This window comes from Lissotriton vulgaris, chromosome 1_2, assembly GCF_964263255.1.
Source record: "Lissotriton vulgaris chromosome 1_2, aLisVul1.2, whole genome shotgun sequence".
NCBI lineage: Eukaryota > Metazoa > Chordata > Amphibia > Caudata > Salamandridae > Lissotriton > Lissotriton vulgaris.
In genome coordinates, this window is record NC_141686.1 from 99,232,748 (window position 1) to 99,258,219 (window position 25,472).

Below are 25,472 nucleotides of genomic sequence, written 5' to 3' on the forward strand. Positions count from 1 at the left end.
CAGTTATCTGAGTCCAGTTGCGGAGGTATCGAGATACCCTGCCTCCTACAGATGTTGTTGTGGAGGTGGGTACAGCAGGCAGAGCCAGAACGCCGCTATTGCCTCTTGGACATATCCCGTCCTTGGCGGTTCTGCTTCCCTCTCGTATTCGATCTAAAGAAAGACGAGGCTTGACCTTGCTTTTGGTGACAGGACTGACGGTACGACTGCGACGTTGATCCTTTGCTGCTGGTATGAGCCTATGCATGATGTGGTACTCCTCCCTCTTGCACCTCTGAAAGGAGCTTTCCGGTATTGAAGAGCACTAAGAGACCTAGCCGTCTCTGTATCCTTTATTTCTTGGAGGGCATCATCCATGTGTTTTCCGAATAATGCCACTCCCTCAAAAGGGAGGTCCAAGATGTTATTCTGGACCTCCGGCCTCAACCGCGCGCTTTGTGCCATCCTTGGCGACGAAGAACCGCTGCTCCAGCCAATGAACGAAAAGCTGTAGTGGCAATGTCCATGGCACAATCTATCACCTCAGCCGGCATTGCTTCCCCTTCTTGCAGTATTTTCTTGGCCTCACCTCTTGCCTCCTGGGGAAGTTGTGCCAAATAAGGCGATAGGACACACCAGTATCGCCAAAGCATTTGTCGCTCGCACCAGGAGACTAGCCATTGACGAGAACCTTTTTCCTGCGTTATCAAGTCGCCTGCTCTCCTTATCAGGAGGAGTTGTAAGGGTTGCGGGACTTCCTCTGTGCCGCCTGCGATATCACAGAGTCCGGTTTTGGCTGTCCAGTCAAGGACGCCGGACAATCCTCAGGTGCCGTACATTTCTTTTCCAGGCGTGGCAGGACCGGAATAATAGTACCCGGGTTTTTCATAGCCTTGAGACCCTCATCCCACACATGCTCCACAATGGGTATAGATCGGGTCACCTTCCTATAGGGCTCTTTAAAGTCAGAGAAAACACTAAGTCTGTACGGAAGGCATAGGCAGCTTGAATCGGCTAGATGCTCTCTCCATCAGCTTATGGAAACCCCCAACATCCGCTGGGGAGAATCCACCGGGTCTGGACTAGGCGACGCTGGATACGGGATCACGTACTCATCCCACTCTAAGCCCTGATTAGGCCTGTTATCAATATTCTGATCCTCATCCGAGGAATCATCCTGTACGTCCGGTAGTGTTGAAGTTATATTCGGAGCAGGTGTTTGTGGCTGAGAGAACACCTGGGTTGGCAACTCTGGAGAAACCATCACTGGGGTTGTGGGGGGCAGGTAAAGTTTGAACTGCCGGGATAGAAGCAGCCAGAGTTGTAACCTGAGAGAACCTGGTTTTATAGTCCTGCAGCATGCTATGGAGATCCGCCAAGAGTGAGGAAGGAACAGACACCATCTCCTGGCCTGCGGACTCCTGACGTTGATAAGAGTGTTGGTAAGAACATTCATGAAGAAAATCGCCTTCAGAATCTGTTTCCTGAAATTTTACCAGCAGTTGAGATGGACCTTGAGCATACCCAAAAGAGTCCTGATCATCTTCGCCAGAATCCTCTTCTTCTTCTTCCAGTAACAAAGTGGGAGGCAAGGGGGGAACCCTCCTTGGAGACGTCATGTCCGGAGTTATCCTTTTATTATTATTATTATTATTTATGGTTTTATAGAGCGCGTAGTCACCCAGTGGGTATCCCAGCGCTGAACCTTTTGCTCGCAGAGGTGAGTGGTCGGGAGAAATGACAGTTTAGGGGAAGAGTAGGGTTTTGAGGGCTTTCCTGAACCGAAGGAGGTTGGGTTCTACTCTGAGGCTCAGAGGGAGTGTATTCCATTTGTTTCCTGTGTTGACCGAGAAGCGGCGGCCACCTATGCGGGCCTTTTTCACCTTGGGGATCGTGATGAGGTTTCCGTGCTCCGAGCGAAGCGCTCTCGTGGGTCTGTAAGGGATGATCCAGTTCTTTAGTATGGGGGGGCCGGTGTTATGGAGTACCTTGTGGGCAAGACAGAGGGCCTTGAAAGTGACCCTTTCCCTGATAGGGAGCCAGTGCAGCTTCCTAAGTGCGGGCTTCGCAGATGATCTAGCCGGGGTGTTCGTTAGGAGTCGGGCTGCGGCATTTTGAGCTTTTTGCAGAGTTTGAAAAGTAGATTCTGGGGAGCCTAGGTAAATGGCATTGCTGTAGTCCAGCCTGGATAAAATAAGGCCTTGGATCAGCATGAGACGCGACTGGAAAGGCAGTAGCGGGATTACCTTCCTGCAAGATTTGAGTAGACCGTAGCAGATGCCGGCCGTCTTTCTTGCCTGTGTCCTGAAGGTAAGGTCGGTCTCCAGCCACACTCCGAGACTCTTGACCTCCTTCTTGGGGGTAGGGGGTTCACCCATACAGGCTGGCCAGATGTTGGAGGGGAGGTTCGTGGTTTTATGTCCTAGGAGTAGGATCTCCGTTTTGGAGCCGTTTAATTTCAGAGTGGAGTCACTCATCCACTGATGTACGTTGGAGAGGCAGTCGTGGAGATTGGAGGGCTCTAGCTTGGGGTGGGAGAGTGTCACCACCAGTTGTGTATCGTCAGCATGGCTAACGATAGTGACTCCGAAGGGTGAGACGAGTTCCTCCAGCGGGGCCATGTAAACGTTAAACAACGTGGGGCTCAGGGATGAGCCCTGAGGCACGCCGCACTGGAGGGGGATGGAGGGCGAGCGGCTTTCGCCTTCCCATACTTGGTAGGAGCGTCGGGAGAGAAAGGACGAGAGCCATTTCAGCGCTGTGTCTTTAACCCCAATGTTCTCAAGGCGTTGGGTCAAGACCTGGTGACTGACCGTGTCAAAGGCCGCGCTTAGGTCTAGGAGGACCACTGCCACTGATCCTCCTGTATCGATGATTTCCCTGGTTTTTTCTACTGCTGCGAGGAGAGCAGTGTCCGTGCCCTGACCTGGTCTAAAACCTGTCTGTGAGTCGTTGAGGAGTTGGTTTGACTCTAAGTAGTGTGACAGTTTTTTGTTCACGAGTTTTTCTGCAACTTTACCTATCCAAGGGAGGAGTGAGATGGGTCTATAGTTGGAAAGGTCTGCCGGGTCAAGAGACGGTTTCTTGAGAAGCGCTTTGACGACAGCCTCCTTCCAGTTTGAGGGGACCTCTCCCTGTTCCAGCGAGATGTTAATGAGGGCTGTCAATTGAGGAACTATGGTCTGCAGGATGTTTTTTGCGAATCGTATGGGGACTGGGTCGCTAGAGGCTCCGCTCTTGGTTGACGTGAGAGTGGCCCTTACTTCTTCTTGTGTAACCGGGCCAAGTGACTCTAACAAGGGCTTGTCGGGAGGGGGCAACTGCTCCTTGGCTCTTTCTATGGAGTTATTTTCTCCGTCGACGACTGCATCGTCGACTGTATCGTGGTCAATGGAGAAGGTAAAGGAAAACCTGTTGTCGATGTCGTCAACGAAAGAGTCCCCGTCGACGGACGGCCTGTCGACGACGAGATGGGTGTCGTCGACACTGTCGTCGACGAGACAGTCGACAATCCACCATAGTCGTCGTCTTGGTCGTCGTCGAAGCACTCGTCGTCGCTGCTGTCGTCGATATCCCCATCGACGTCACCGTCGACGGTACCACTTTAGATACCTTGGATTTAGACGCCTTCGTTGATAGAGCCTTCTGCTGCGTCGTCGACTTGGAGCTTTTTTCTGACTTCTCAGATGACAGATAAGATGGTTTCTTGAAAGTTGTAGCAGTCTCCATCACTGCTGAAGGCGTACATGGTCCTTCCCTCTCCTTTACACCGTGGTGAGGAGATTTTACAGGACTTTGGCCCTCAGACTCACGGGGAGTCTTTTTTGAGGCCTTAACTGGACGCTCCCCAGAAGGGGAAGCCCTACCCCTTTTGATTTACCTTCTGGATGATGTTGCTGAAGAAGAGTCCTCACTGTCGCTTGACACCGTCTCTTTTCTGGACTTCAATTTCTGGAGCCAAGTGGGGAGGCGGCCCTCACGGTCCCAGAGGGTCTTTGAAGAGAAGGTGCGGCAGATCTTGCAGTCCGCAGCCTTATGATCCGGATACAGGCAATTTATACAGTCCTTATGCCTGTCCTCCAGATACAGCCTTTTCTTGCCACAGGTGGAACATGACTTGAAAAGGGCCCTCTTCTCCTTGTCAGACATTTCAGAAGAAAAACCTAACAATCCTGAACAAAAAAAGTTGAAGAAATTCTCACAAGAGACTCCCTAAGCACAACGTGCAGTAGAAAATCTGAGGCTCTGAGGTTCCTTCAGGAGGTTTCTATGGGGTAAGGCTCTTCTGATTGGCGGATGCTTAGTTTTGGTCTCTTTTACAAAAAGAGGCAGATATGCTACAAAAGGGTATGAGGCCTAGGCCTTTTTCTATCTCTTTTGTACGTACTGCTATGTTATTTTTGTTACAGAGACTCCCATTCCGACGACGGGGAATGATACAAGCTATGGGAATCTATGAAAGTTCCAATACTGGGGCAAGTATTTAAATCCCCTTCCCGCTGCGGTTTATTTGACGCTTGTACCCCAGTAACATTTAGAGTGTTCTGAGACTCTTCTAGGTCCTGAACATATAAAGAACTTGTCTGGTCCATATTGCCATTTATCTGGATAATAACAGGAGTTGTCAATCTAAAGCGTCTAGCACTGATAATTCCTGGAACCTATTTGAAAGTACAACAGGGGTGCTGTCATCATTAACAGTGTTCCCAGGTGATGGTCTATAAAAATATCCTATTGTCCTCGGGGCACGTATCCTCGTTGTCATGCCTGGTCTACTTGGGTCGTCTAGCACAGCAGTCAAGGGGACAAAAGGTGAAACCGGCAGAGCAGGTAACTTTGGCTCATTTTGAACAGTTATTATGGGTCTTAATGGGAACGACTGTGGTGTATCATTCAGTTTAGGCGAGCATGTTTGTCTATGTGTAGGCATATTAGCCGGATCAAGTGACCAGCGCCTCTCTACTATTTGTATTTCATACTTAGAGATTCTGCTCTAATGAGAAAGGCGTCCAAGGTGCCAGCAGCACCTTTACGCCTACTCATACTCCTAAAACGTTTAAGCCAAGGATAAGCTAGCAGAAGTGCAGAATTAATAGTTCACAAGTCCCAATCAGGAGGTATGAAGGCCTGCAGCACTGGCAGTGAGGCTTACGGCACAGTCCGACAGTGAGATGGCTCTCAGAAGGGTGAAGGATGTAGTCTCAACAGCAACAGTGGTAATATGCCCAAGCAATGTTTAAAATTCAGGGTCTCAGGCTCGCCGGGTCAACAGCAGCAGCAGCCGTATTGTGGACCAACAGCGTTCAAGATAACGGCTCCCAGTGAAAACAGAACCATAACCCCGCGCCTGAACTGAAAGGGGGGTGGCCCTGCCCTGCCTCTTCCTGGCAATGATGGGTAAGGACGGGCCCGTCCTTGGCTCAGGCTTCGCACAGGCACCGCCCAAGCGCGTCCGGCGCCGTGGGAGGAGAGGCAGCGCTATATGCGCAAGCTGAACTGGGTGCCTCCCCTTCGTCAGCGGCAGCTGTGGATGGCACTGTGCACCCTGGGCTTTGAAGTCTATTGTTCAGGGCGGATGATGGCAAAGCCTGGAGTGGATTGCACAACAAGAACGGTCTCACTCCGGGTCCGTGAACACCGCAGGAATCCCCTCAATGACGGTAAAATTAAGGTAAGAGCCCCAGGCAGCAGGTTAAGCAGCGTGCACAACACAGCGCGTCCCGCGCCGCGGGGGGAGAGGCAGCGCTTTATGCGTAAGCTGGACTGGGTGCCTCCCCCTCGGCAGCTGTGGATGGCGCTGTGCACAATGGACTTTAAAGTCCAGTGTTCTGGGCGGATGATTCCAAAGCCTGGAGTGGATTTCACAACAAGAACTGTCTCACTACGGGTCTGTGAACACCACACGAATCCCCTCAATCACGGAAAAACGGAAGGTAAGAGCCCCAGGCAGCAGGTTACGCAGCGTGCACTACACAGCGTGTCCCTTAATTCTAAGAAACAACTGGAGTGTCTTAGTGAAACTTTACGCTTCACAGTTGGTGTCTGGTCACCAAAAGAACTATGCCCCTCAACTGCAATTGACCCAATGTCTGTCAGGATAACAATAAAAACAAGCCTTGGCAATGCAATAGGTCTCGCATTACTGACAGTTTGAGGTATTGATGTTTTAGAAAATAATGTAACACCAATAGCTCACAATTTCAGAAATGCGAGACCTAGCGCATTGCAAATGATTGCATAGTGAGCCAGGATACAGCATTGTATGACTCAGTGCAGTACCGCAAGCTGCTCCTAGAGCTCCCTAGTGAGCAAGGCACCAGCACTGCATATCTAGGTTCAGTACTGCAAGCTGGTCCTAGAGGTCCCTAGTGAGTATCAAACTTTTGGTCACATACGGTACTCCCCTAATGCAATGCATGCAATACAGCACCATGAGTACATTGAAATAGCTATTTCCAGATATACAATTAATAGCATCAAAATGTGACAAAACAATTATATTAATACCGGATTAGGTTGTACTCTATGTTGAGCTGATGAAGGGAAATTTATATACAGAGTAATCTAAATCTGAGATGTGTAGGTGCAGTACTGCAAGCTGCGCCTAGATGTCCCTAGTGAGCAAGATAAACTTTGAATATATGGTAAATCCACCCTACCCATAATGCATTGCATGCAAGACCGTACCATTGATACATCCAAATAGCTATGTCCATATATACAATTAGTAGCTCTGAATTGTGACAAAATAATTATATTAATTCCGGATTAAGTTAGGTTGTACTCTATGTGGAGTTGCTGATGAAGGGAAATTTATGGAAGGTCTAATATAAATGTGAGATGTGATAGGTGCAGTACCGCAAGCTGCTCCTAGAGGTCCCTAGTGAGTAAGACACCAGCACTGCCAGTAACGCAAGCTGCTCCTAGAGATCCCACGTAAGCAAGGCACCAGGTCACATATGGTACTCCCATAATGCTTTGTAGGCAAGACAGTACCACAAGTACATTCAAATAGCTATGTCCATATATACAATTGATAGCTATGAAATGTGAAAACAATTATTATATTAATTCTGTTCAAGTTGTACTCTATGTGGAGCTGATAAACGGAAATTTGTAGAAGGTCTAATATAAATGTGAGATGTGTAGGTGCAGAACCGCAAGCTGCCTCTAGATGTCCCTAGTGAGCATGATAAACTTTGAAGATATGGTAAATCCACCTACCCATAATGCATTGCATGGAAGACAGTACCACTGTACATTCAATATATGCAATTAATAGTGTTATGTTTCACCTAAGTACCCCAATATAGTCCTGGGTAACATCATACCCTTTCACCTACATTACCTCCCCTACACTGAACAGTAAAAGCCTTTGAGGATTGGACCTTTACCTAGTTCTAGTCCTGGGTGCAGAAGGAGGGTTTCCCTGAACAATGGCATGTTATGACTTCATTTTTAGACTAACACAATATGAATGAATGTTCTTAAGGGTTCTCGGAAATCAGGCTGGGGCTACATCCACCTGCATAATATCTACGTACAAGGTTCATCCCATATGTCATCCTCAAACCGAACAATGGCTAATACAAGTAACACGGGACAAAGGAACCTTAGATACTTTCTGTATAAATACAGCACCTCTTGCTAAAGTTAGCTAGAGGGAACCGAGACTTCCAGGCCAACACACTGACCAGAGACACTGAGGCTCCTGCATGCAGAAGCTCGAGCTGACAGAGGTCTAAACATCCTGTCCGGGGTGTCCAATTCGAGACCAGGACCAGTTCCCACCCTCTCTTGCTTCCGAAACTGGGGTTAGACTAAACCTAGAGGGATTCTTGGCTTCACACCTACTCACATGCTAGGTACATCTAGATAGGCATCGTAGGAGTATGCACGCTTTCTTTAATTATGCAATTTATATCCATTTATGTGTTTATGACTATTGCAAAACTGTACTATCCTTTTATATTCACTGAACTGCTTATCAGATATCTCTGCTACTATCTAACGGTTGTCGCAGTACATATATTTTACACTAGAACAACTGTGCAATAAATACATATTGTAACACGCCCGACTGTTTCTTCTGTGTAACTCTCTGAGAGAAGAAAACAAGTTACTTACCTGTAACTTTGGTTCCCCAGTATTGGTAACTTTCATAGATTCCCATGCTTTGTATCATTCCCCGTCGTCGGAATGGGAGCCTCGGTAAATAGAAAAAACCATAGTAGTAAGCACAAAGTGAAAAAATAGGCCTAGGCCTCATCTCATTTTGTAGCTTATCCACCTCTTTTTGTAAAAGAGACCACAATTCTGCAGTAGCCAATCAGAGCAGCCTCACCCCATAGAACCTTCCTGAGAGAAGCTCAGAGCCTCAGATTTTCGTAGCCGTTGTATACAGCTATCCACCAAGACCAGAAGAGAGAGCTTTCCCAGGGGAGGTGGGTGGGCGCATGGGAATCTATGAAAGTTACCAATACTGGGGAACCAAAGTTACAGGTAAGTAACTTGTTTTCTTGCCCCAGTATTGGAACTTTCATAGATTCCCATGCTTTGTATCAGAGTAACCAGCAGTAAAGAAAAAGCATATTTTGCCATACCTGAACCTGAAAATGTGACACATCTCTGAAAAGAACAGCAGAACACATAGGATCATAAAATATGACAATAATGCAGTATACAAAATATGCAATAGGAAGGCGGGATAGAAAGGAAAAGCTCACCGACTTATTGGAAAAGATTCCTCAGGACTGCTTGGCCCACTGCTGCATCCTCCTTCACAGAAGAATCCAGACAGTAGTGGCGGGTGAAGGTGTGGACACTGCTCCACGTTGCCGCCCTGCAAATGTCCTTGATAGGGACTCCTGCGAATAACGCCGCAGAGGAAGCCATGGATCTGGTAGAGTGAGCACGAACTGCTCGCTGCAGAGGATTCCCAGCCGCCTGGTGACAAAATTGTATAGCACTGGAAATCCAACGGGAAATACAAGCTTTAGAAACTGGACAACCTTTGCGTGGAGCACTGAAGGAAACAAAGAGCTGTGAAGATTTCCTGAAATGCTTCGTTCGCTCCAGGTAGAATTTCAGGCATCTGTGAATGTCCAGAGAGTGCAAAGTTCTTTCCGCAGGTGAAGAAGGCTTTGGAAAAAATGGTTTCAAGACTACGGGCTCATTCAGGTGGCATTCCGAAGGTACCTTCGGGATAAACTTAGGATTCGTCCGTAGAATCAGCACATTATTCTTAAACTGGAGAAATGGTTCCTCAATCGTGAAAGCCTGGATCTCACTTACTCTGCGAGCCGATGTCAGGGCCAAGAGAAGAGCCACTTTCCAGGAAAGAAACTTAAGGTCAGACTTATGCACAGGTTCAAAAGGGGCTTTCATGAGAGATGACAAAACTAGATTCAAATGCCAGGCCGGAGGTGGCGGCCGGACTGGAGGAAAGACCCTGAATAAACCCTTCAGGAATTGCTTGACAATCCTTGCCGACCATAGGGAAGGACCTGAAGATGAACGTCGGAATCTAGAGATGGCTGCCAGATGGACCTTTATCGAAGATGGAGCCAATCCCGATTTCGCCAGTGAAAGTATGTAAGGCAAGAGCTTGTGCGGAGAAGAAGTATATGGGTGTAAACCTTCCTTCTGGCACCAAACACAGAATCTCTTCCATTTGGCACGATAGGTCTTGTTGGTACTAGGGGCTCGAGCCTGAGCCAGAATGTCTCTACATTCCCTTGAGAGATCTAAACCCTGGAACTCTCTGAACTCAGGAGCCACGCTGTCAATCGCAGTGACTTCAAGTCCGGATGTAGAACCTGACCGTGAGACATTGTTAGCAAAGTTGGAACAGGATGCAGGAGAACTGGCTGGTCCTGGGAGAGGAGAAGAAGTTCCGAGTACCAAACTTGTCTGGGCCATGCTCGGGCGATCAGAATCATCCTGCACGGTTCCACCTTGAGTTTGCTGATCAACTTCGGAATCAGTGGGATGGGAGGAAAGGCGTAAACAAAGGCGCCTGACCAGGCAATCAAAAGCGCATTCCCCAAGGATTCCCGATGGTGAACCCTGCTTGCGAAGGACAGGCATTTGGCGTTCTGGGGAGTCGCAAACAGGTCGATGGATGGTGTCCCCCATCGAGCAAAGAGTTCCTCCAGAACGGTCTGATCCAGTGCCCACTCGTGAGAGACTGTCCTCTGACGACTCAAAGCGTCCGCCCTGATATTGAGTGTCCCCGCTAGATGTTCCGCAGAGAGGGAGACATTGTTCTGTATTAACCAATTCCATAGCGTTTGGGCTTCCTTGGAGAGGGTGGAGGATCTTGTCCCACCCTGTTTGTTTATGTAGTGCATGGCTGTAGTGTTGTCCGTACGAACCAGCACTGCACTGTTTTGAATCCTCGGAAGAAAAGCTTGAAGAGCCAAGCGGATAGCGAGAAGTTCCAGGAGGTTGATATGGAACTTGCGTTGCACTGGACTCCAGTGACCGCTGACCTTTAGCTCCTGGAGGACCGCTCCCCATCCTTCCATGGAAGCATCCGTTGTTACAATCAGGGGAGATGGTGGAAGGAGGAACGATAAACCCTTGGAAAGATTGTCTTTTTTCAGCCACCAGCTGCCTGCTTTTCTCATCTCCTTGGTAACAACAACCTTGTCGTCGAAGGATCCTGTGACTTGCCGCCACTGTCTGTCCAGTTGCTCTTGTAGTGGACGCATCCTGAGCCTGCAGTGCGGAACTAAAGGAATACAAGATGAAATCGATCCGAGAAGCGATTTGTACTTGCGAACTGTCAGTGTCTTTCGAGATTGGAGAAGACGAGCTGAACACATTAGTTTGGTCTGGCGTTCCTCCGATGGAAGGGCTAAGCAACTGTCCGTGTTCAGGATGGCCCCTAGGAACCTTGCTGACTTGGATGGGCATAGAACCGATTTCTCCCTGTTGAGTCGAAGACCTAGTCGCTCAAACAGATCTTTGCATGTCCGGACTGCACTGGACGCTTCTTGAACAGATGGAGCTTTCAGCAGCCAATCGTCCAGGTATGGAAACACTTGAATAGCTTGCTTCCTGAGAAAAGCTGCCACCGGAGCCAGAATCTTTGTGAAGATCCGCGGGGCGGACCGGAGACCAAATGGCAGTACCTTGAATTGAAAGTGACTCTTGCCCACTGTAAATCGAAGATATTGCCTGTGAGCTGGATGAATAGGAACGTGGAAGTAGGCGTCCTCCAAATCTAGGGTCGCCATATAATCCCCTGGATTGAGTAGACGAAGGATGTCCTGAAGAGTGACCATCCTGAAGGACAACTTCACGAGATAAGTGTTGAGCTGCCGTAGATCTAAAATTGGACGCCACTTGTCCTTTGTCTTCCGAACCAGGAAGAACCTGGAATAGAACCCTTTCCCCTTCTGCGAAAGGGGTACAGGCTCTACCGCCCCCTTGGTGAAAAGTTGGTGGGCTTCGAGATGAAGGAGCCTGAGATGTTTGGGAGGGAAGGCATCCGGCGCTCTTGTTGGAGGAAGGTCTTGAAACTCCAATGTGTGTCCTTCTCTGACAATCTGGAGGACACACTGATCCGATGTAATAATCATCCAGTTGTTTAGGCAATGGGTAATCCTGCCCCCCACTGATCTGAATGAGGGAACAGGAACAGTGGAAAGAGCCACCTGGCCGCTATTGTTTCCTGGTGTTGTCTCTCCTTTGCTGCCCCTGACGTCCTTTAGGCTGCTGGCGAGAGAAAGAACCCCTTTGAGAGTATTGTGGCTTATACGTCTGGCTGGACTGAGATCCAGAAGAGTAGCGATTTTGATTTCCTCCACGATAAGAAGAAAAACCTCTACCTCTAGCTCCCCTGAAAGGCACCTTACGATACTGCAATGTACCCAAGGACTTAGCTGTATCCGTGTCCTTTTTGATGCCTTGCAGGGCCTCATCGACGTGCTTGCCAAACAGCATCTCACCGTCGTATGGTAGATCCAAGATCTTATTCTGCACCTCCTGCCTGAACCATGTGGCCTTTAACCACCCTTGGCGTCGCAGAACCGCAGAGCCGGCTAGTGCTCGGAATGCGGTGGTCGCAATATCCATTGCCACATCAATGACCTCCGAAGAGGCCCGTTCCCCTTCGAGCAAAACCTTCTTCACCTCCTCTTTAGAAGAATCCTGCAGTTCGTCTACAAATGGAGCAAGGTCGCACCACATTTGCCGATCATAGCGTCCCAGAATCGCTAAAGCATTGGCTGCTCTAACCAGGAGACTGGCCATAGCTGAAAACCTCTTGCCTACATTGTCTAGGCGCCTGCCCTCCTTATCCGGCGGTGTAGTCATCGGCGTAGAAGGATTCTTGGATTTGCTCTGGGCAGCCTGCGAAATGACCGAATCCGGTTTCGGTTGGCCAAGCAAACATGCCGGACTGCCATCAGGTGCCTTGTACTTCTTTTCCAGTCTCGGAAGTACCGGGAGGACTGTGGCCGGATTATGCATAGCCTTCAAGCCCTCAGACCAGACATGCTCAATGATCGGAATGGACCTCACTGACTTTCTGAATGGTTCTTTAAAGTCATATAAAAAGCAATCCGTTTGAACTGTGGTCACTGGGAGACCAAATCTTTTGGATGCCCTGTCAATTAGGTTGTGAAACCCTCCAACGTCCGCTGGAGGCGAAGTAATGTTATCCGGATCGGTGTTGTCCGGATCTATAGGGTCAGTAGTATTCCATTGCGCCTGTTGATCTTGATCAGGATCCGCTTGCTGGTCTGCATCTGAAGACGCAGCGTCATCATCATCAGTATCCTGCACCTGTACCACCTCTTGTGGGCGCACTTCCGGCGCAGTGGCACGCTCTCTTGGGGGCAAAGAATGGTCTGCCACAGGACGTAATGTCTGAGACGGAGGTGTCGGGGGGTGCACTTGTTGGGCTTCCGGAGGCGCAGGGAAACGTTGCTTGTAGTCCTGCAACATAAGTTGTAAATCGGCCACTAAAGTGGATGGTATTGCCACCATACCTTCAGGTAACTGACGCATAGGCTGCTGTGGAGGCATGTGCCTGGTAGTAGTGCGCTCCTCCTCATAATAATGCTCTGGAGCATAGTGCTGTCGTTCCATCTGCTCCTCCTCAGAGCTAAATTCCTGCACCTTAACCTGGAGGTCAGAAGGGCTATAGGCCTGCCCAAATTCACTGAAAGTCTCTTCCTCAGAGTCATCTTCCAATAGTAGGCTAGGTGGTAATTTCTGAACCTGGCGAGGAGACGTCATCTCTGGCGTGATCTGCTTCCTTTTCCGCGAAAAAACACGTTTTTCCGAAATTTCCGTCGTCGACGAGGTCGTCGTCGACGAGGTCGTCGTCGACGAGGTCGTCGTCGACGAGGCCGTCGTCGACGGGAAGGTCTTCTGGGTCTGTGTCGACAGTGGAAGTGCAGACGTAGATACTGTCTTCGTCGCCGAGGATAGCGTCGTCGACGAGGTGAAACTCATCGTCGACGATGGTGGTATCGTCGACGGAACCGTCGACGAGCTCGTCGTCAGCAACATGGTAACCGGCGTCGTCGACATCGTCGTCGAAGTCGTTCTCGTCGACGACACCGCCGTCGACACCAGCTTTGCAGACATTGTCGTCGACGTGGAGATGGTCACCCTCGTCGACGACGAGCAGGATTCCGGAGCCTTGAAAACCGTCGACGGTGCAGGCGTCGTCGACACAGCCGTCGTCGACGAGCCCGTCGACGAGGCAACCCTGGCAGAGCTGTCCTTTTTAACACTCGTCGACGACGTACCTGGGAGTTTAGTCGTCGACGACTTCTGCTTCTTGTCTGAAGCGACCTCTTGAGCAGGGGTTGAAGGCTTTTTGACCCCACGATCTTTCTCTGAGGGAGGTGAAGAGACTGTAGAAGCCTTTCTCACCTTTTTTGAGGGCTGTTGTTCCTCAGGCTTACCCTGCCTCTCCTTTTCACCTCGGTGAGGAGATTTTTGGGCAGCCGGCCTGTCAGACCTGTCAGAGGTCCCTGGTAAGGCCTTGTGACGGGACTCGTCTGAAGTAGAAGGGGGGGACCTACCCCTTTTCAGAGACTTTCTGGATGACACCATCGACGAGGAGCCCTCACTGTCCGAAGAGATAATGTCTTTCCGGTCCTTCATCTTCTGAAGCCATGTGAGGAGACGTCCTTCCCTGTCCCTCAAGGTCTTGGCTGAGAAGGATCTGCAAATCGGACAGCCTGTTGGTTTATGGTCCGGATACAAACAGTAGATACAATCCTCATGTTTGTCCTCGACAAACAACCTCTTTTTGGAGCAGGTGGCACAGGCTCTAAAAAGGGCTTTCCTCTCCGACATGATGAGAAAATATCCAAGTAGTTGAAGAAATAACAAGAAAAAAAACTTAAGAAAACTGAGCAGAGCTCAATGGAGACTCCCTTGCACAACGTGCGGTAGAAAATCTGAGGCTCTGAGCTTCTCTCAGGAAGGTTCTATGGGGTGAGGCTGCTCTGATTGGCTACTGCAGAATTTTGGTCTCTTTTACAAAAAGAGGTGGATAAGCTACAAAATGAGATGAGGCCTAGGCCTATTTTTTCACTTTGTGCTTACTACTATGGTTTTTTCTATTTACCGAGGCTCCCATTCCGACGACGGGGAATGATACAAAGCATGGGAATCTATGAAAGTTCCAATACTGGGGCAAACTAAGTGAGCACAAGTGACTGAGCGAAAGGTAGTACATTCTTTCCATGACCCTGGGGGATCAGGGTTGTCATGTTCTAAGTTTGCCAGAAACTATTCTCTCTCTGATAATAGATTATAGTGGCACTATTGAGCTAGCTTACGCAAACAGGCATACGCGGTGGGGGTGCTCAGAGTAAGTCTTCCACAATCTACAGTTTATGTTATCCAATCGCACAGGTCCTGTATTGGTAATATAGGAACTGCACTACATGGCGCAACCAACGTTGGTTGGGTACTTATTTAACAGTAGAATCTGAGTAGTTCAGTCAGGCTAATTCTCAGGGACCCATACTCACAAAACACCAGAGAAGTCTGGAGTGGATTAGCACAAACTCTGCCACAACTGAGTAGGCAAAATATCCTATTTATTGGCTGCTGGTTAATCAAGCTTGACAGGACACAGAGTTCCTAAACAAATATGAATAAAAACTTATTTTAGTTCCCTAGTACAAATTTCTTCATTTCAAAATGAATGAGGGCGAAGAGCCCCCGGTGGTGGCTCGACGCATCTCAACAGGAGTTGAAGAGGTGGAGAGAATTCTAATTGCACCTGAATAAAGACGTACAATCACCCTACAACTATTGGAAAATGGCTTACAAGCCACGGGTGGCGTAGTAGCTTTCATGATTGAGGCACACCAATCAAACAAAACAGAGGTATTCTACCAGTAGGTTACATTCCCAGCAGCAGATGCAATAACACATACATTTCACTCATACGCAGAGGGAGATGCACCAGAGGAATATTGTCCGTTTGTAGACAAAGATTCCACTCACTTACCAGGAACACCAATACTGGGTTAATGGTGCCCTACCCCACTTAAAGAGGAGTAGTAAGACTTGGTCCGTTAGGAAGACCAGGTGCAACATGGCCTATATTAGCAGGTTACACACTTCATCCTAACATTGAAACAATGCCACATGGAGACTTACTCACTCAACACAAAGATTTAATTAACATCTACAGAAACAGGACAATTCGTCATGAGGACTCTCACAGTCTAACCAGCAGCAGTTGCAATAAATGGAACTCAATCTCTGAGTACAGAAACTAAAATCACTCCACAAACATTACACGCAGAAATGGGCAAAATGCCCACAAAACGCAAACAAATGCCATTCTGTGTAGCTCAGAAAATAACACAGTTAGAAGCAGTATTCCCGAATACTACCCCATTTGAAAAACACAATGCAAACGATCTTCTTAACCATAGGGTTAACACTACAGTTAAAGGATTGTACCACGTGGGTACAGTCTTTGCTGCCATATATCCCAGAACTCATGGTAATCCTTCATTTGCTGTGATACCCGATGTATTAAGACAAATAAGAGTACGGGGCAGAGCCTGCTCTGAACTTAGGGATGAAGTTATTAAATAACAATGAACAGGTATCAGCCATAATACTAGCGGATATAAAAGGGGAAGCAGCTTCAGTGGCAATCCACCAACGCCTAAGGGAGTTCAGTCCGTTAGAATAACCACAAGAACTACCCAAAAATAATTGAAACTGCGTATGCCGAATTAGGCAGAGGCAGTTTGGGTGGGAAATTTTCAAAACCACAAATGATGGGCAGTCCTGAAAAGGACAATTCTAAGCAGACACCTGCTTCTTCTAAAAAGAAGTGGGAAAATAACAAACAACAAAACTCTACAGAAAAAAGATCTGAATGCCGAGGTAGATCTCCTCCACAGGAGCACTCTGAAAAGAGGTATAACCTTAGGAATAGGGTTAATATTAGGAAACCTGACAAGTATCAGGATACTGAAACACGTTCCTCTCGTTATTTTCAGGGTTCATTGAAAAATTTGAAGAGAAGGATGGTCAGAACACAAAGAAGAGCATACAAAGTCCAGAGACAAGCAGCATGCTCAAGACTATACTTTCAAAAAAGAAGAGAAGCCAAAATCAAAACCTCAGTTCAAAAAGAAGAAAGTTGCAGTCCCGAATTCTCAGGACACAACTTGTTAACCGGGAATGGGCTCAGACTGTGCTAGACAATGCGGCAGAAGTAACAATAGCTCGCCAGAACCTGAAGGGATTTCTGGTGACAGCGGACTTGAATGATTATATCACGGAGGACACACCAGATAAAAGGGTGGGTGTCCCATATAAGTTACATGAAATAACGCTCCGGATGGAGGGGGACAAACCCAGAAAAATAAAAGGTCTCTTTTGGAAGAACCTATCAACTGGTTATGACATCCTGTTAGCCGAAGAAGATTGGCCGCCAGTATTCGTTATGGAGTGCCCTAGGGGAGACGATAAAATGTTTCCATGTTCACTCGTCGCTACCACAGCATCACTCGTCGCTACCACAGCATCACTCGTCGCCATCACAACATCACTCATCGCCATCACATCACTCAGTGCCACCACAGCATCAATCTGTGCAACCATTCAACAACAAGTGGTTCAAATATGTTCTCTCAATGTTTCAAGCTTTATTACAAATGTCACAAAAAAAGTTCATATTTCACTTCTGTTCTTGGATTTTCGTCACAATAAAATACACTGAACATAATCTTCACAAACTCCATGAAAAAATGGCGGCGCAAACAGTGAAAAAAAAAGGTATTCACCTGTTACAACGCATTTTTTACAACGCACTACCACTACAACGCAGGCATTACAACGCATACCATTACAACGCATAGCGCTGGGGGGCGCTCTAGGATAAGAGGTAAGTTTAATTTACTATCCAACACCTTCCCTAGGGTCCACGGGGACTGGAGTTAGAATAGTAAATTGTACTTACCACTATCCAGCACCCCAAAGCGCTATGCGTTGTAGTGGTATGCGTTGTGAATACCGCGTTGTAATGGTATGCGGAGTAAAAGTATGCGTTGTAACGTCATACATCCAAAAAAAAATAATAAGACAACACCCACAATGGCCCACCGCTGCATGACGTAAACAAAGGGGCGGAGCTTAGACAAAACCACCGGAACGCCCACGAATGTGCTCTCAGAAAGAGTGACGCATCTCTCTTCCAATGGAAGAGAGAGGCGGGTTAAAGCCCCGTACTGAACAAAAAATGTCGCTTGCGCAGTGAACGCAAGGCGAAAACTAAAAAAATTACACACACAAACACAGACCCACACACAGACCCACAGCCACACAGCGCCACACACACAGCCACACCCCCCCCCCCCCCCCACACACACAGGAGGGGGCTGGACGGGAGGTGGTGAGGGAGCGGACTGTGGGGGTGGACAGGGTAAGGAAGAGGGCTGCGGGCGGCAGTGAGGAGGGGGATATCTGAAGGGGCTGGAGGGTGAGCGAGGGTTGGTGGAGAGAGAAAGAGCCATCAGGCCTGGACAGTGAATTGAGGGCGGTATGCAGGGACCGGACGGTGGGGGTGTGTGGGCAGGGAACATGGACAGTAAATGAGGGCAAACCCCAGGGACGGGGAGTGCAGCCGGTATGTGAGGGCTGGAGGGTGAGTGAGCGAGAGGACTCTGGGGGATGGACATGGTGAGGGAGAGGGCTGGACGTACGTAGGCTAATGTGTTAGGTATGAGAAATGTAGCCTTTTTATGGCCAAACCGCTGTGTCTTGTAATTTGCTGCTTAAAGTAGAATGATGATAGCGGAGCAGGGGACAGGCAGGGAAACACTCAGACTCGTAAAAACACCTTAATGGCTATGTAACCCAGTGGCACCAGTGTCAAATGTGCACTTGCACGTGACTGGTTGAGGAGAGATGCTGATCTGAGACACCAAGGAGATGAAGAGTGAGTGCTAAAACAAAAACACAACACCTCAACACCTGGGTCTTTGAATGATGCCTGCAGCACAGGGGGGGGGGGGGGGGGGGGGGGGGCGTCACGGGAACGGGCACACGGACAGTGGGGAAAAAAAACCCAAGCACTCACCTGGACTTCTTCCGGCGGCGGTCGGCCTGAAATGGCTGCCACAAAGCTCCGGCATTTGAGATTCGGGGGCATGTTCTTGCAGATTAAATACCAAGATTAAAAAAAAGCTAGCCAATGGAACAGAGAGGCGGGAGAAAGGCCCATACTGAAAGTCAAAAGATTTCGCCTGCGCGAACACTGCTGCGCAGTGGACGCCAGGTGAAACCTAAAAATTACAAAGTCAACAAAAGTCAAAAAAGACTTATCAAAAAGCAAACGAGAGGTAGCTCTTCTCTGGATCGGCGCTTAACTGGCGCGGAAAGAAATCCACACACCTGGGTGGCCACGTCGTCATAACCAACGAAGATGACATAACGTAGAGCCAAATGGAGCCACCCAACGTCGCGTGCAAGGAGTATTGCTCAAGCAAAAGTTTCCAGAACAAGACTGACGACTGGGAAATTCAAAGGTAAGAAATCTGCAGCTAGAAGTCTATCAGATATCCAGTATTCAGTGTAAATTGTGGAGTGTACCCGTTAAGATTCCAGATATCCAAGGAATAGCAAGGTGGGAGCAGGGAGTGTCTTCCATCTGTATTATTTTTGGATAAATTTGAAGGCACATAGGTTGCTTTTCTTCTAGATCCAGGTATAAGAAATACCTGTGAAGCGGCGACTTGCAGTAGGCCATAAAGTTGTGATGGGCAACACAGAGTCTTTTCAAGTTAAATTGCTTGAGATTAGAGAATTGGCAAAAGGTGTAGAGTGAGCTTGTTTTTGTCCAGCTAGGGTGAACAAAACAGGATTATGCAAAACGGGTATTAACCCCTTAAGCGCTGCCGTCAGCCAACGGTCGTCGCGAGCACTACCTTGCCAGTGCTGCGCACGACCGTTGGCCGACGGGCCAGCGCTCGTTGTTCGACGCAGCAAAGGAGTTAAATGACATGGTCATACATTTTATTTTGATGGTTATGTCCATGATCTAGGAGCAGCCAACAGTAGCTCCCTCTCTCCCTCCTCTAATAGTTGAAAGACAGCTACGACTGTGCTGTCAGACACCTACACATCATACAAGCATGAAAAGTTGAAATTTCGAACTTTACTGATAAATTAAAAATGCAATTTCACCTTCATAGTAATGTCCAACACAGCAAAATAAATGTATCACAAAACAATTAATTTAATAAGAGAAAAAAATCTATTATGATTAATTTGCACCACAAAATCTCCTAAACCTCAATTTACTGCAGTTGTGCTAATAATGTTTGCCTGACAGACCATGTCACATAAAGAAATGTAGAAACTACCACTACAACCACAGATGAGGAATCACTCTTTGCAATTCTACGAGCGTACTCACAATTTGTAAAAGATAAAGTCCTGCCAAGGGAAGCAATCCACCTATGCTTAGGGATTGGCCTATGTGGGACAGAAGAACAGGTGTTCCTCAGTTTCATCAAAAGAAGTGCAAAACTGCAACTTCACAGGCCCGACTTAGAGGAATCCCATGGTGCAGTATAAGAAACAATTGGCAAGGTCCCATATGTGCGCTGCAACTACAATCTGCAAGCTCGCACTGGAGGAATTTAATCGAGAAATTCCTCGGCTTTAGGTACAGATTTGTGCTTTAAAAACACCTTGTAAGTCTCCTTCTATAACTAGACTGTTTTGTGCAGCTAACCGGTCAGTGTAAAATGCTTATCTCAATGAGCCAGCCACCCATCTGATTAAGCTTTTGTTTTTAAAGTGATATATCCTAACTAAAAGTCTCACCGCATAGCAAGCAGGCTCGGACATCTACGCGTAGTTAAAACCTTTTATGTACACAGTGTTACACCCATCCAGGAATGCAGATCACTAGGATTCCTCCAGACCCTAACACAATGCACAGTAGGTGACCATATTGATCCACTTAATCTCTCACCTCTCTGCAAAGGAATTCTCAACACCTTGGAAACATTATTTATGATAGAAAAACAGGCCGAGTGTTTATCTAATCAAGTCAAGTCAAGATTATGTTTATTATGACCATAGTCTTTAAACAAGAGCAAGAGGCAGTTTCACAAGTTTAAAATATTCACATAAAACAGTGTAAAATTAGTCCAATACAAATAAAACTCTTACATGCCTTTTTACGTTTATCAACTTCACTAAAATTTGCATCTTGAGATAAAACTTATTCTTACATTTAAAACACATTTCTTTCCTTTAGTTCTAGTATCATTTCCTTCATATAAAAATTAATGCAGTACTACGGATTATTCCTGGTCTCTTAATGCACTTAATATCACCTTTATATATTTTCCCAGGGCAATTGCAATGTCAATAGTTGGGATTTCAAATAGTAGATTTGTTGCCTGCGCCCTTGTTCTTATATCGTGTTTTACAGACACAGGTCGCAGCCACATTTTCCGCTGTTCTAAAAATGACAGACAATCAAGTAGGATATGTACCAGGTCTCCTTTGCATCCTAAACTACACCTGCAACACCCTGCCTGATCTAGCATTTTTGCTTTCAGGTCTTTATTCATTAACCATGGGTGGATCCCAATCCGCAGTCTTAATATCTCCTGCCTGTAGCCACGGTTGGGAAGAATGTCTAGGTAGGGGAACCAATTTTCATTTGACTAGGCATTCATCATGTGTGTTACTGATTTCTTCTTCACTAAGTATCCCATATCAGTGGTTCTGGATCCTTCCTTCCCATTTAATTTCAATTTTCAACTCACTCTTAGTACATGATACTTGGAGCGTTTCCTGGGACACCTCCACCTTTTACAAATTTGTATCAGTCTTTCCCTACATGCTTTTGCCCATTTTAGGTCACTCTTTTGGATTTATCTCCTGCACCATTGTGCAACTTTTTGCCCTTCTGAATCTTCAAATCGATTCCAAAGTCTAATTAGTGCCATTTGTGTTTGTATATCCCAAGACTTTGTACCTATTTCAGTTCCTATGGCTTGATAAACAGGCAGAGTGTTTATCTAATCTTATCTCTCTTTGAAGGGATCATTTGATAAATACAAATAATGCTCTCTGAATGCCTGCTACAACCGAGACCGCCTTGCTACAATCTGATATATATTGCACTGCAGTTCAATACCTTAACCCCTCCCCTGCTGATGACGGAACCGCTCCGTCATCAGCTACGGTTGGGCTGTGCTGATGACGGAGCAGTTGCGTCATGGCCTGGCCGCCGCGCCTGCGCGGCGCGTTCTATTAGGCGGGCGGGGCCATGACGGAACCGCTCCGTCACGATCACAGCTCAACCGCGGCTGGTGATGGAGCGGTTCGGTCACCAGCATGCGGCCCGCCCCGTTAGCGCTGCGGCAGAATAGCCGCCACAGCGAAAGGGTTAATCTCTGCAGAACTGATATAATGGACACTTGGGGTTACCAAGCCAAAAAACATGTATCCATCCTGGCACTCTCCTTTACAGATCATCATAATGTAAACTGTTCAGCAAATTAGGACGAAAGACCCCAGAATGCTCTTATTTATCATTTAATAGCTTGTTATCAGATCAGGTACCCACCGTATGTAGGCAGCACTGCACTATAATCAAGCAGCGTATGATGTTTTTTTGTTACACACAAAACATTCATCTGGTGTTTACGGAGTTGAGAATGTCACTGATTTTAATATCACACACAAAATAATTACATGCATTTTGTAGCAGCAATGTAGACTAGAACGCAAACTTGTTATGCTAGTCTATTAAAATTAATTCTCTCTAATCAGCTTTCAAACTTTTTAATATGGCTGTTCAGATTATCCCGCAGTCCATGAATCACATATACTAAACGAAGGACGTAAAATTGTGAGATACTTTCAAACTGGTGACAGGCAGCCCAATGATATGCATGCACATAGCTACAGCAGCAGATGTTTGGCCTTGAAATAGCCTTAAAAAAGAAGAGATTATTATAAAACTAAGCCGATGAAGACAGCAGATGCAAACAAAATTCAGTCTGCCTGGGTCTATAGTTATGCAGATTTTGGAAAGTAGAGGCCAAAATCGAAAGGGAGCACTATTTATTAAGCCTGGGTGGTAAATTCTGTTCTGCTTGCATAATGTGGGTAATCAGTGAACGCGGAATTGCCCAAAATTCTGCGGATCGCAGAATTTTTTGCGTGTTCGCTCTTTCAAAATGCATGTCCGCAAGATTATTCCCCCGGAGCACACAAACACCATTCGCGAACAGGAAAAAAGTATCGCAAACGGGCGGAACAAGCAATTATGCGTGTTCGCGGAACTCTGCGTGTTCAAGGAGATTTTTTACCATTTTGCAGAATTTTGCCTAGCGGGACTACGCAAATACAGCCCACCCCTACTATTATCAAGAAGTAATATTGCAACTTTGATTTTAGGAGCCACTATGAAAAGTTAATGATCGTAGGGAGGCAAACGTGCCGGCTTTTCCAGTGAGCGATTAAAAATACTGCTCTCTGCTGCAACCCAAAACAGTTTACGTAGGGTGTTGGAAAACATATGCTAGATAACAGCCCAACCATTATGGGAAGTGCCACTTAGAAATATTTTTTATGTACGCATGCTTGTCATTGTATTATTGCTTTTGTTCTTATGTGCATTTAACTATGAAAATGAAGGTTCTGCAATTCCAATTAGCTCATACTCTGGTTCCTTTTCTTAGATCTTCAAAAAGCTGGTACAAATAAAGGATTTAAGAATACATTCATAAGGCCATACCTAACATTATTACATTGCTCAAAATTATACAACCATTACCTACAAAGCGCCATATGTTTATGAACACTTTGTCACCTTACAAGTGACCTGCTACTGAAACTAATGAGATATAGTTCTGTTATCCAAAAGTAACTACCTCTATTGTGATATCAAACATTGTTCCGAATACACTTAATTCTGGGCTAATTCAGAAAATCCTACCGAATCTAAAGTCGGACATAAATACTGTTGCATCCCAATTTTGATTTACAATGGAGCGAACTTGAACTCCGAACCTCCTGAATTTCTTTTATGCGTAAGCAGCAAATACAGGTAGCAAAGATTGAAAACTTGGTGTAAGAGTGACCTGCATGTTATCCCTCCAGTTTGCGAAACCCTAATTCGAGAGGTTAAATTGTCCAGTCTAAAACTAATTCTGGTATTGCTCAAATAAAATGTTACTTTGAGATAATTTCCGAACAGGTTAGAACAACGAGACAACTATTCTTTTTAATACACGCATATGACTAGAAACAACAGGGTGGTAGCATAACTCAGTATCATTTCTCATCATCATCATCATCATCATCAAGTAGGTTCAGACAGTCTAAGGTGGAATCATAGAAGGATCTTCTATATTCAGGTGAAGATCATTACAAAGTAACCCTGTATCAGATGTAAAAAAGTTAATACGGAAACCAGAGATTGAAAAGAAACAGCAAAGGTATTCCATAGTTAGTCCTCACTTACATGCAAGATCACTCCTTTCTCCAGCAGGCTCTGCTTCTTGGCGGTCATTACAAAATAATGTGTGTCGTCTTTGTAATACACAATATTCTCCAAATCCACCCCTATGGGAAGTAAAACACAACCTAGATTAAAGCAAAGATCTTGGGAGGGTTCTGAATTGCAATCCTGCAGTAGATATGGAATAAAACCTCAAATATGGAACATGCCAGTGGATGCTTTTCCTCCAAGTTTGTAGGACCAGTGTACAAGCAGTTCAGGGTAGTAAGCACCCACCTTGAATACCTGGCCTTATCTAAGAGCAGCTTATTGTGCTTGTATTACCAGTTCCTCTGTCTGCTCCTACTTTCACACAAGGGCATCTGCAGCAGACGCTAAGCATGACGGACTGCTGCTGCATGCCTGATTCCAAGAAAACAGGGGCCCAAGAGAAGGTGGAGGGGTGTTCTACATCCATTAAGGCTCCCAAAAACAAACTTAAATCCAATATTTTCCTTTCATCTCTCTCATTCTGCTGTTACTCCTTTCACTAAATGACAGCTAAAGCCCTATATTCTGATTTTGTTTTAGCTGTCATTTATTGAGCACAGTCGCTGAAGAATGAAGAGAAAATAATACACCCTTTGCAGTTTTCTGACAAAGGTTTAGCCAGCTTCCAGTGTCCTCCTCCGGTCACTATACGCAGTAAATGACATCTGCAGAGACGGACACAAACTTTCTTGTGCTACAAATGCCCTACCTGGGAATTAGCTACAAGAGGAGAAATAGTGAATCCAGTCAAACAAGATAGTTTTATTTTAGTTTCAAAAAAAGAAACTGTTGAAAACATGCAAAAATTGAATGTTCCTTACCATCATAGTTAAGAAATTAAACAAAATGATACATGATTGCTCTCCAAATACACGAGATAATATCAAACAACTTCTATTTCCCCGATTCATAATTAGCACAATTCTCTCTAACTTTATAAGCTGTCTGGCTAAATCTTCTAAAAGAAAAGCTGGTTAAAAGGTTTAACATGTTTAATTTAAAAAAGGCAGTGAGTCTGTAACTCCGTGTACTCTTCAATATTAAACCTTGGTCTCTTGATTTTACAGAAAAAATAAACGAAAACAGGACTGCGTGGAATTTGAATATGACAGAGGTATTAAAGTCCCTCAGTTGCCAATAAGCCGGATTGAAACGTCGACGCTAACCCCTACCGCACCTGGACCAATTTTCCCTTTCCAATTACCCTTGTTTACAGCCTTAAAGAAACTCTCCTTACAACTTTAGAAAATATAATTCAAATAAATAATTTGCATTGTGCCAGGTTGCATCTAACTGTTTATTGAATATCACTTCTGTACAGTCTTGTAAACATATGCCCTTTACTTTTCTACACACTTTGAGCTCTCTTGACTCCTATATACACATGAGCACTTCTTACAGGTTCCCTAGAATATGCTCCTACCTTCTTGATCCTCTAATGATTGTTCCTTCAAATGAC

The 25,472-nt window shown here is 46.3% G+C and overlaps 1 protein-coding gene across 10 annotated transcripts in view; it reads right to left on the reverse strand.

Moving 5' to 3' along the window:
* The window catches only part of MICAL3 (microtubule associated monooxygenase, calponin and LIM domain containing 3), a 2,050,293-nt gene that overhangs the window by 1,546,016 nt on the left and 478,805 nt on the right, over nucleotides 1–25,472 (reverse strand). For all 10 annotated transcript variants that reach the window (XM_086952901.1, XM_086952911.1, XM_086952910.1 and 7 more), the window contains one exon: nucleotides 23,987–24,087. In XM_086952901.1, the coding sequence (XP_086809027.1) occupies nucleotides 23,987–24,087 (101 nt within the window). The remainder of the gene's footprint in view (nucleotides 1–23,986; nucleotides 24,088–25,472) is intronic.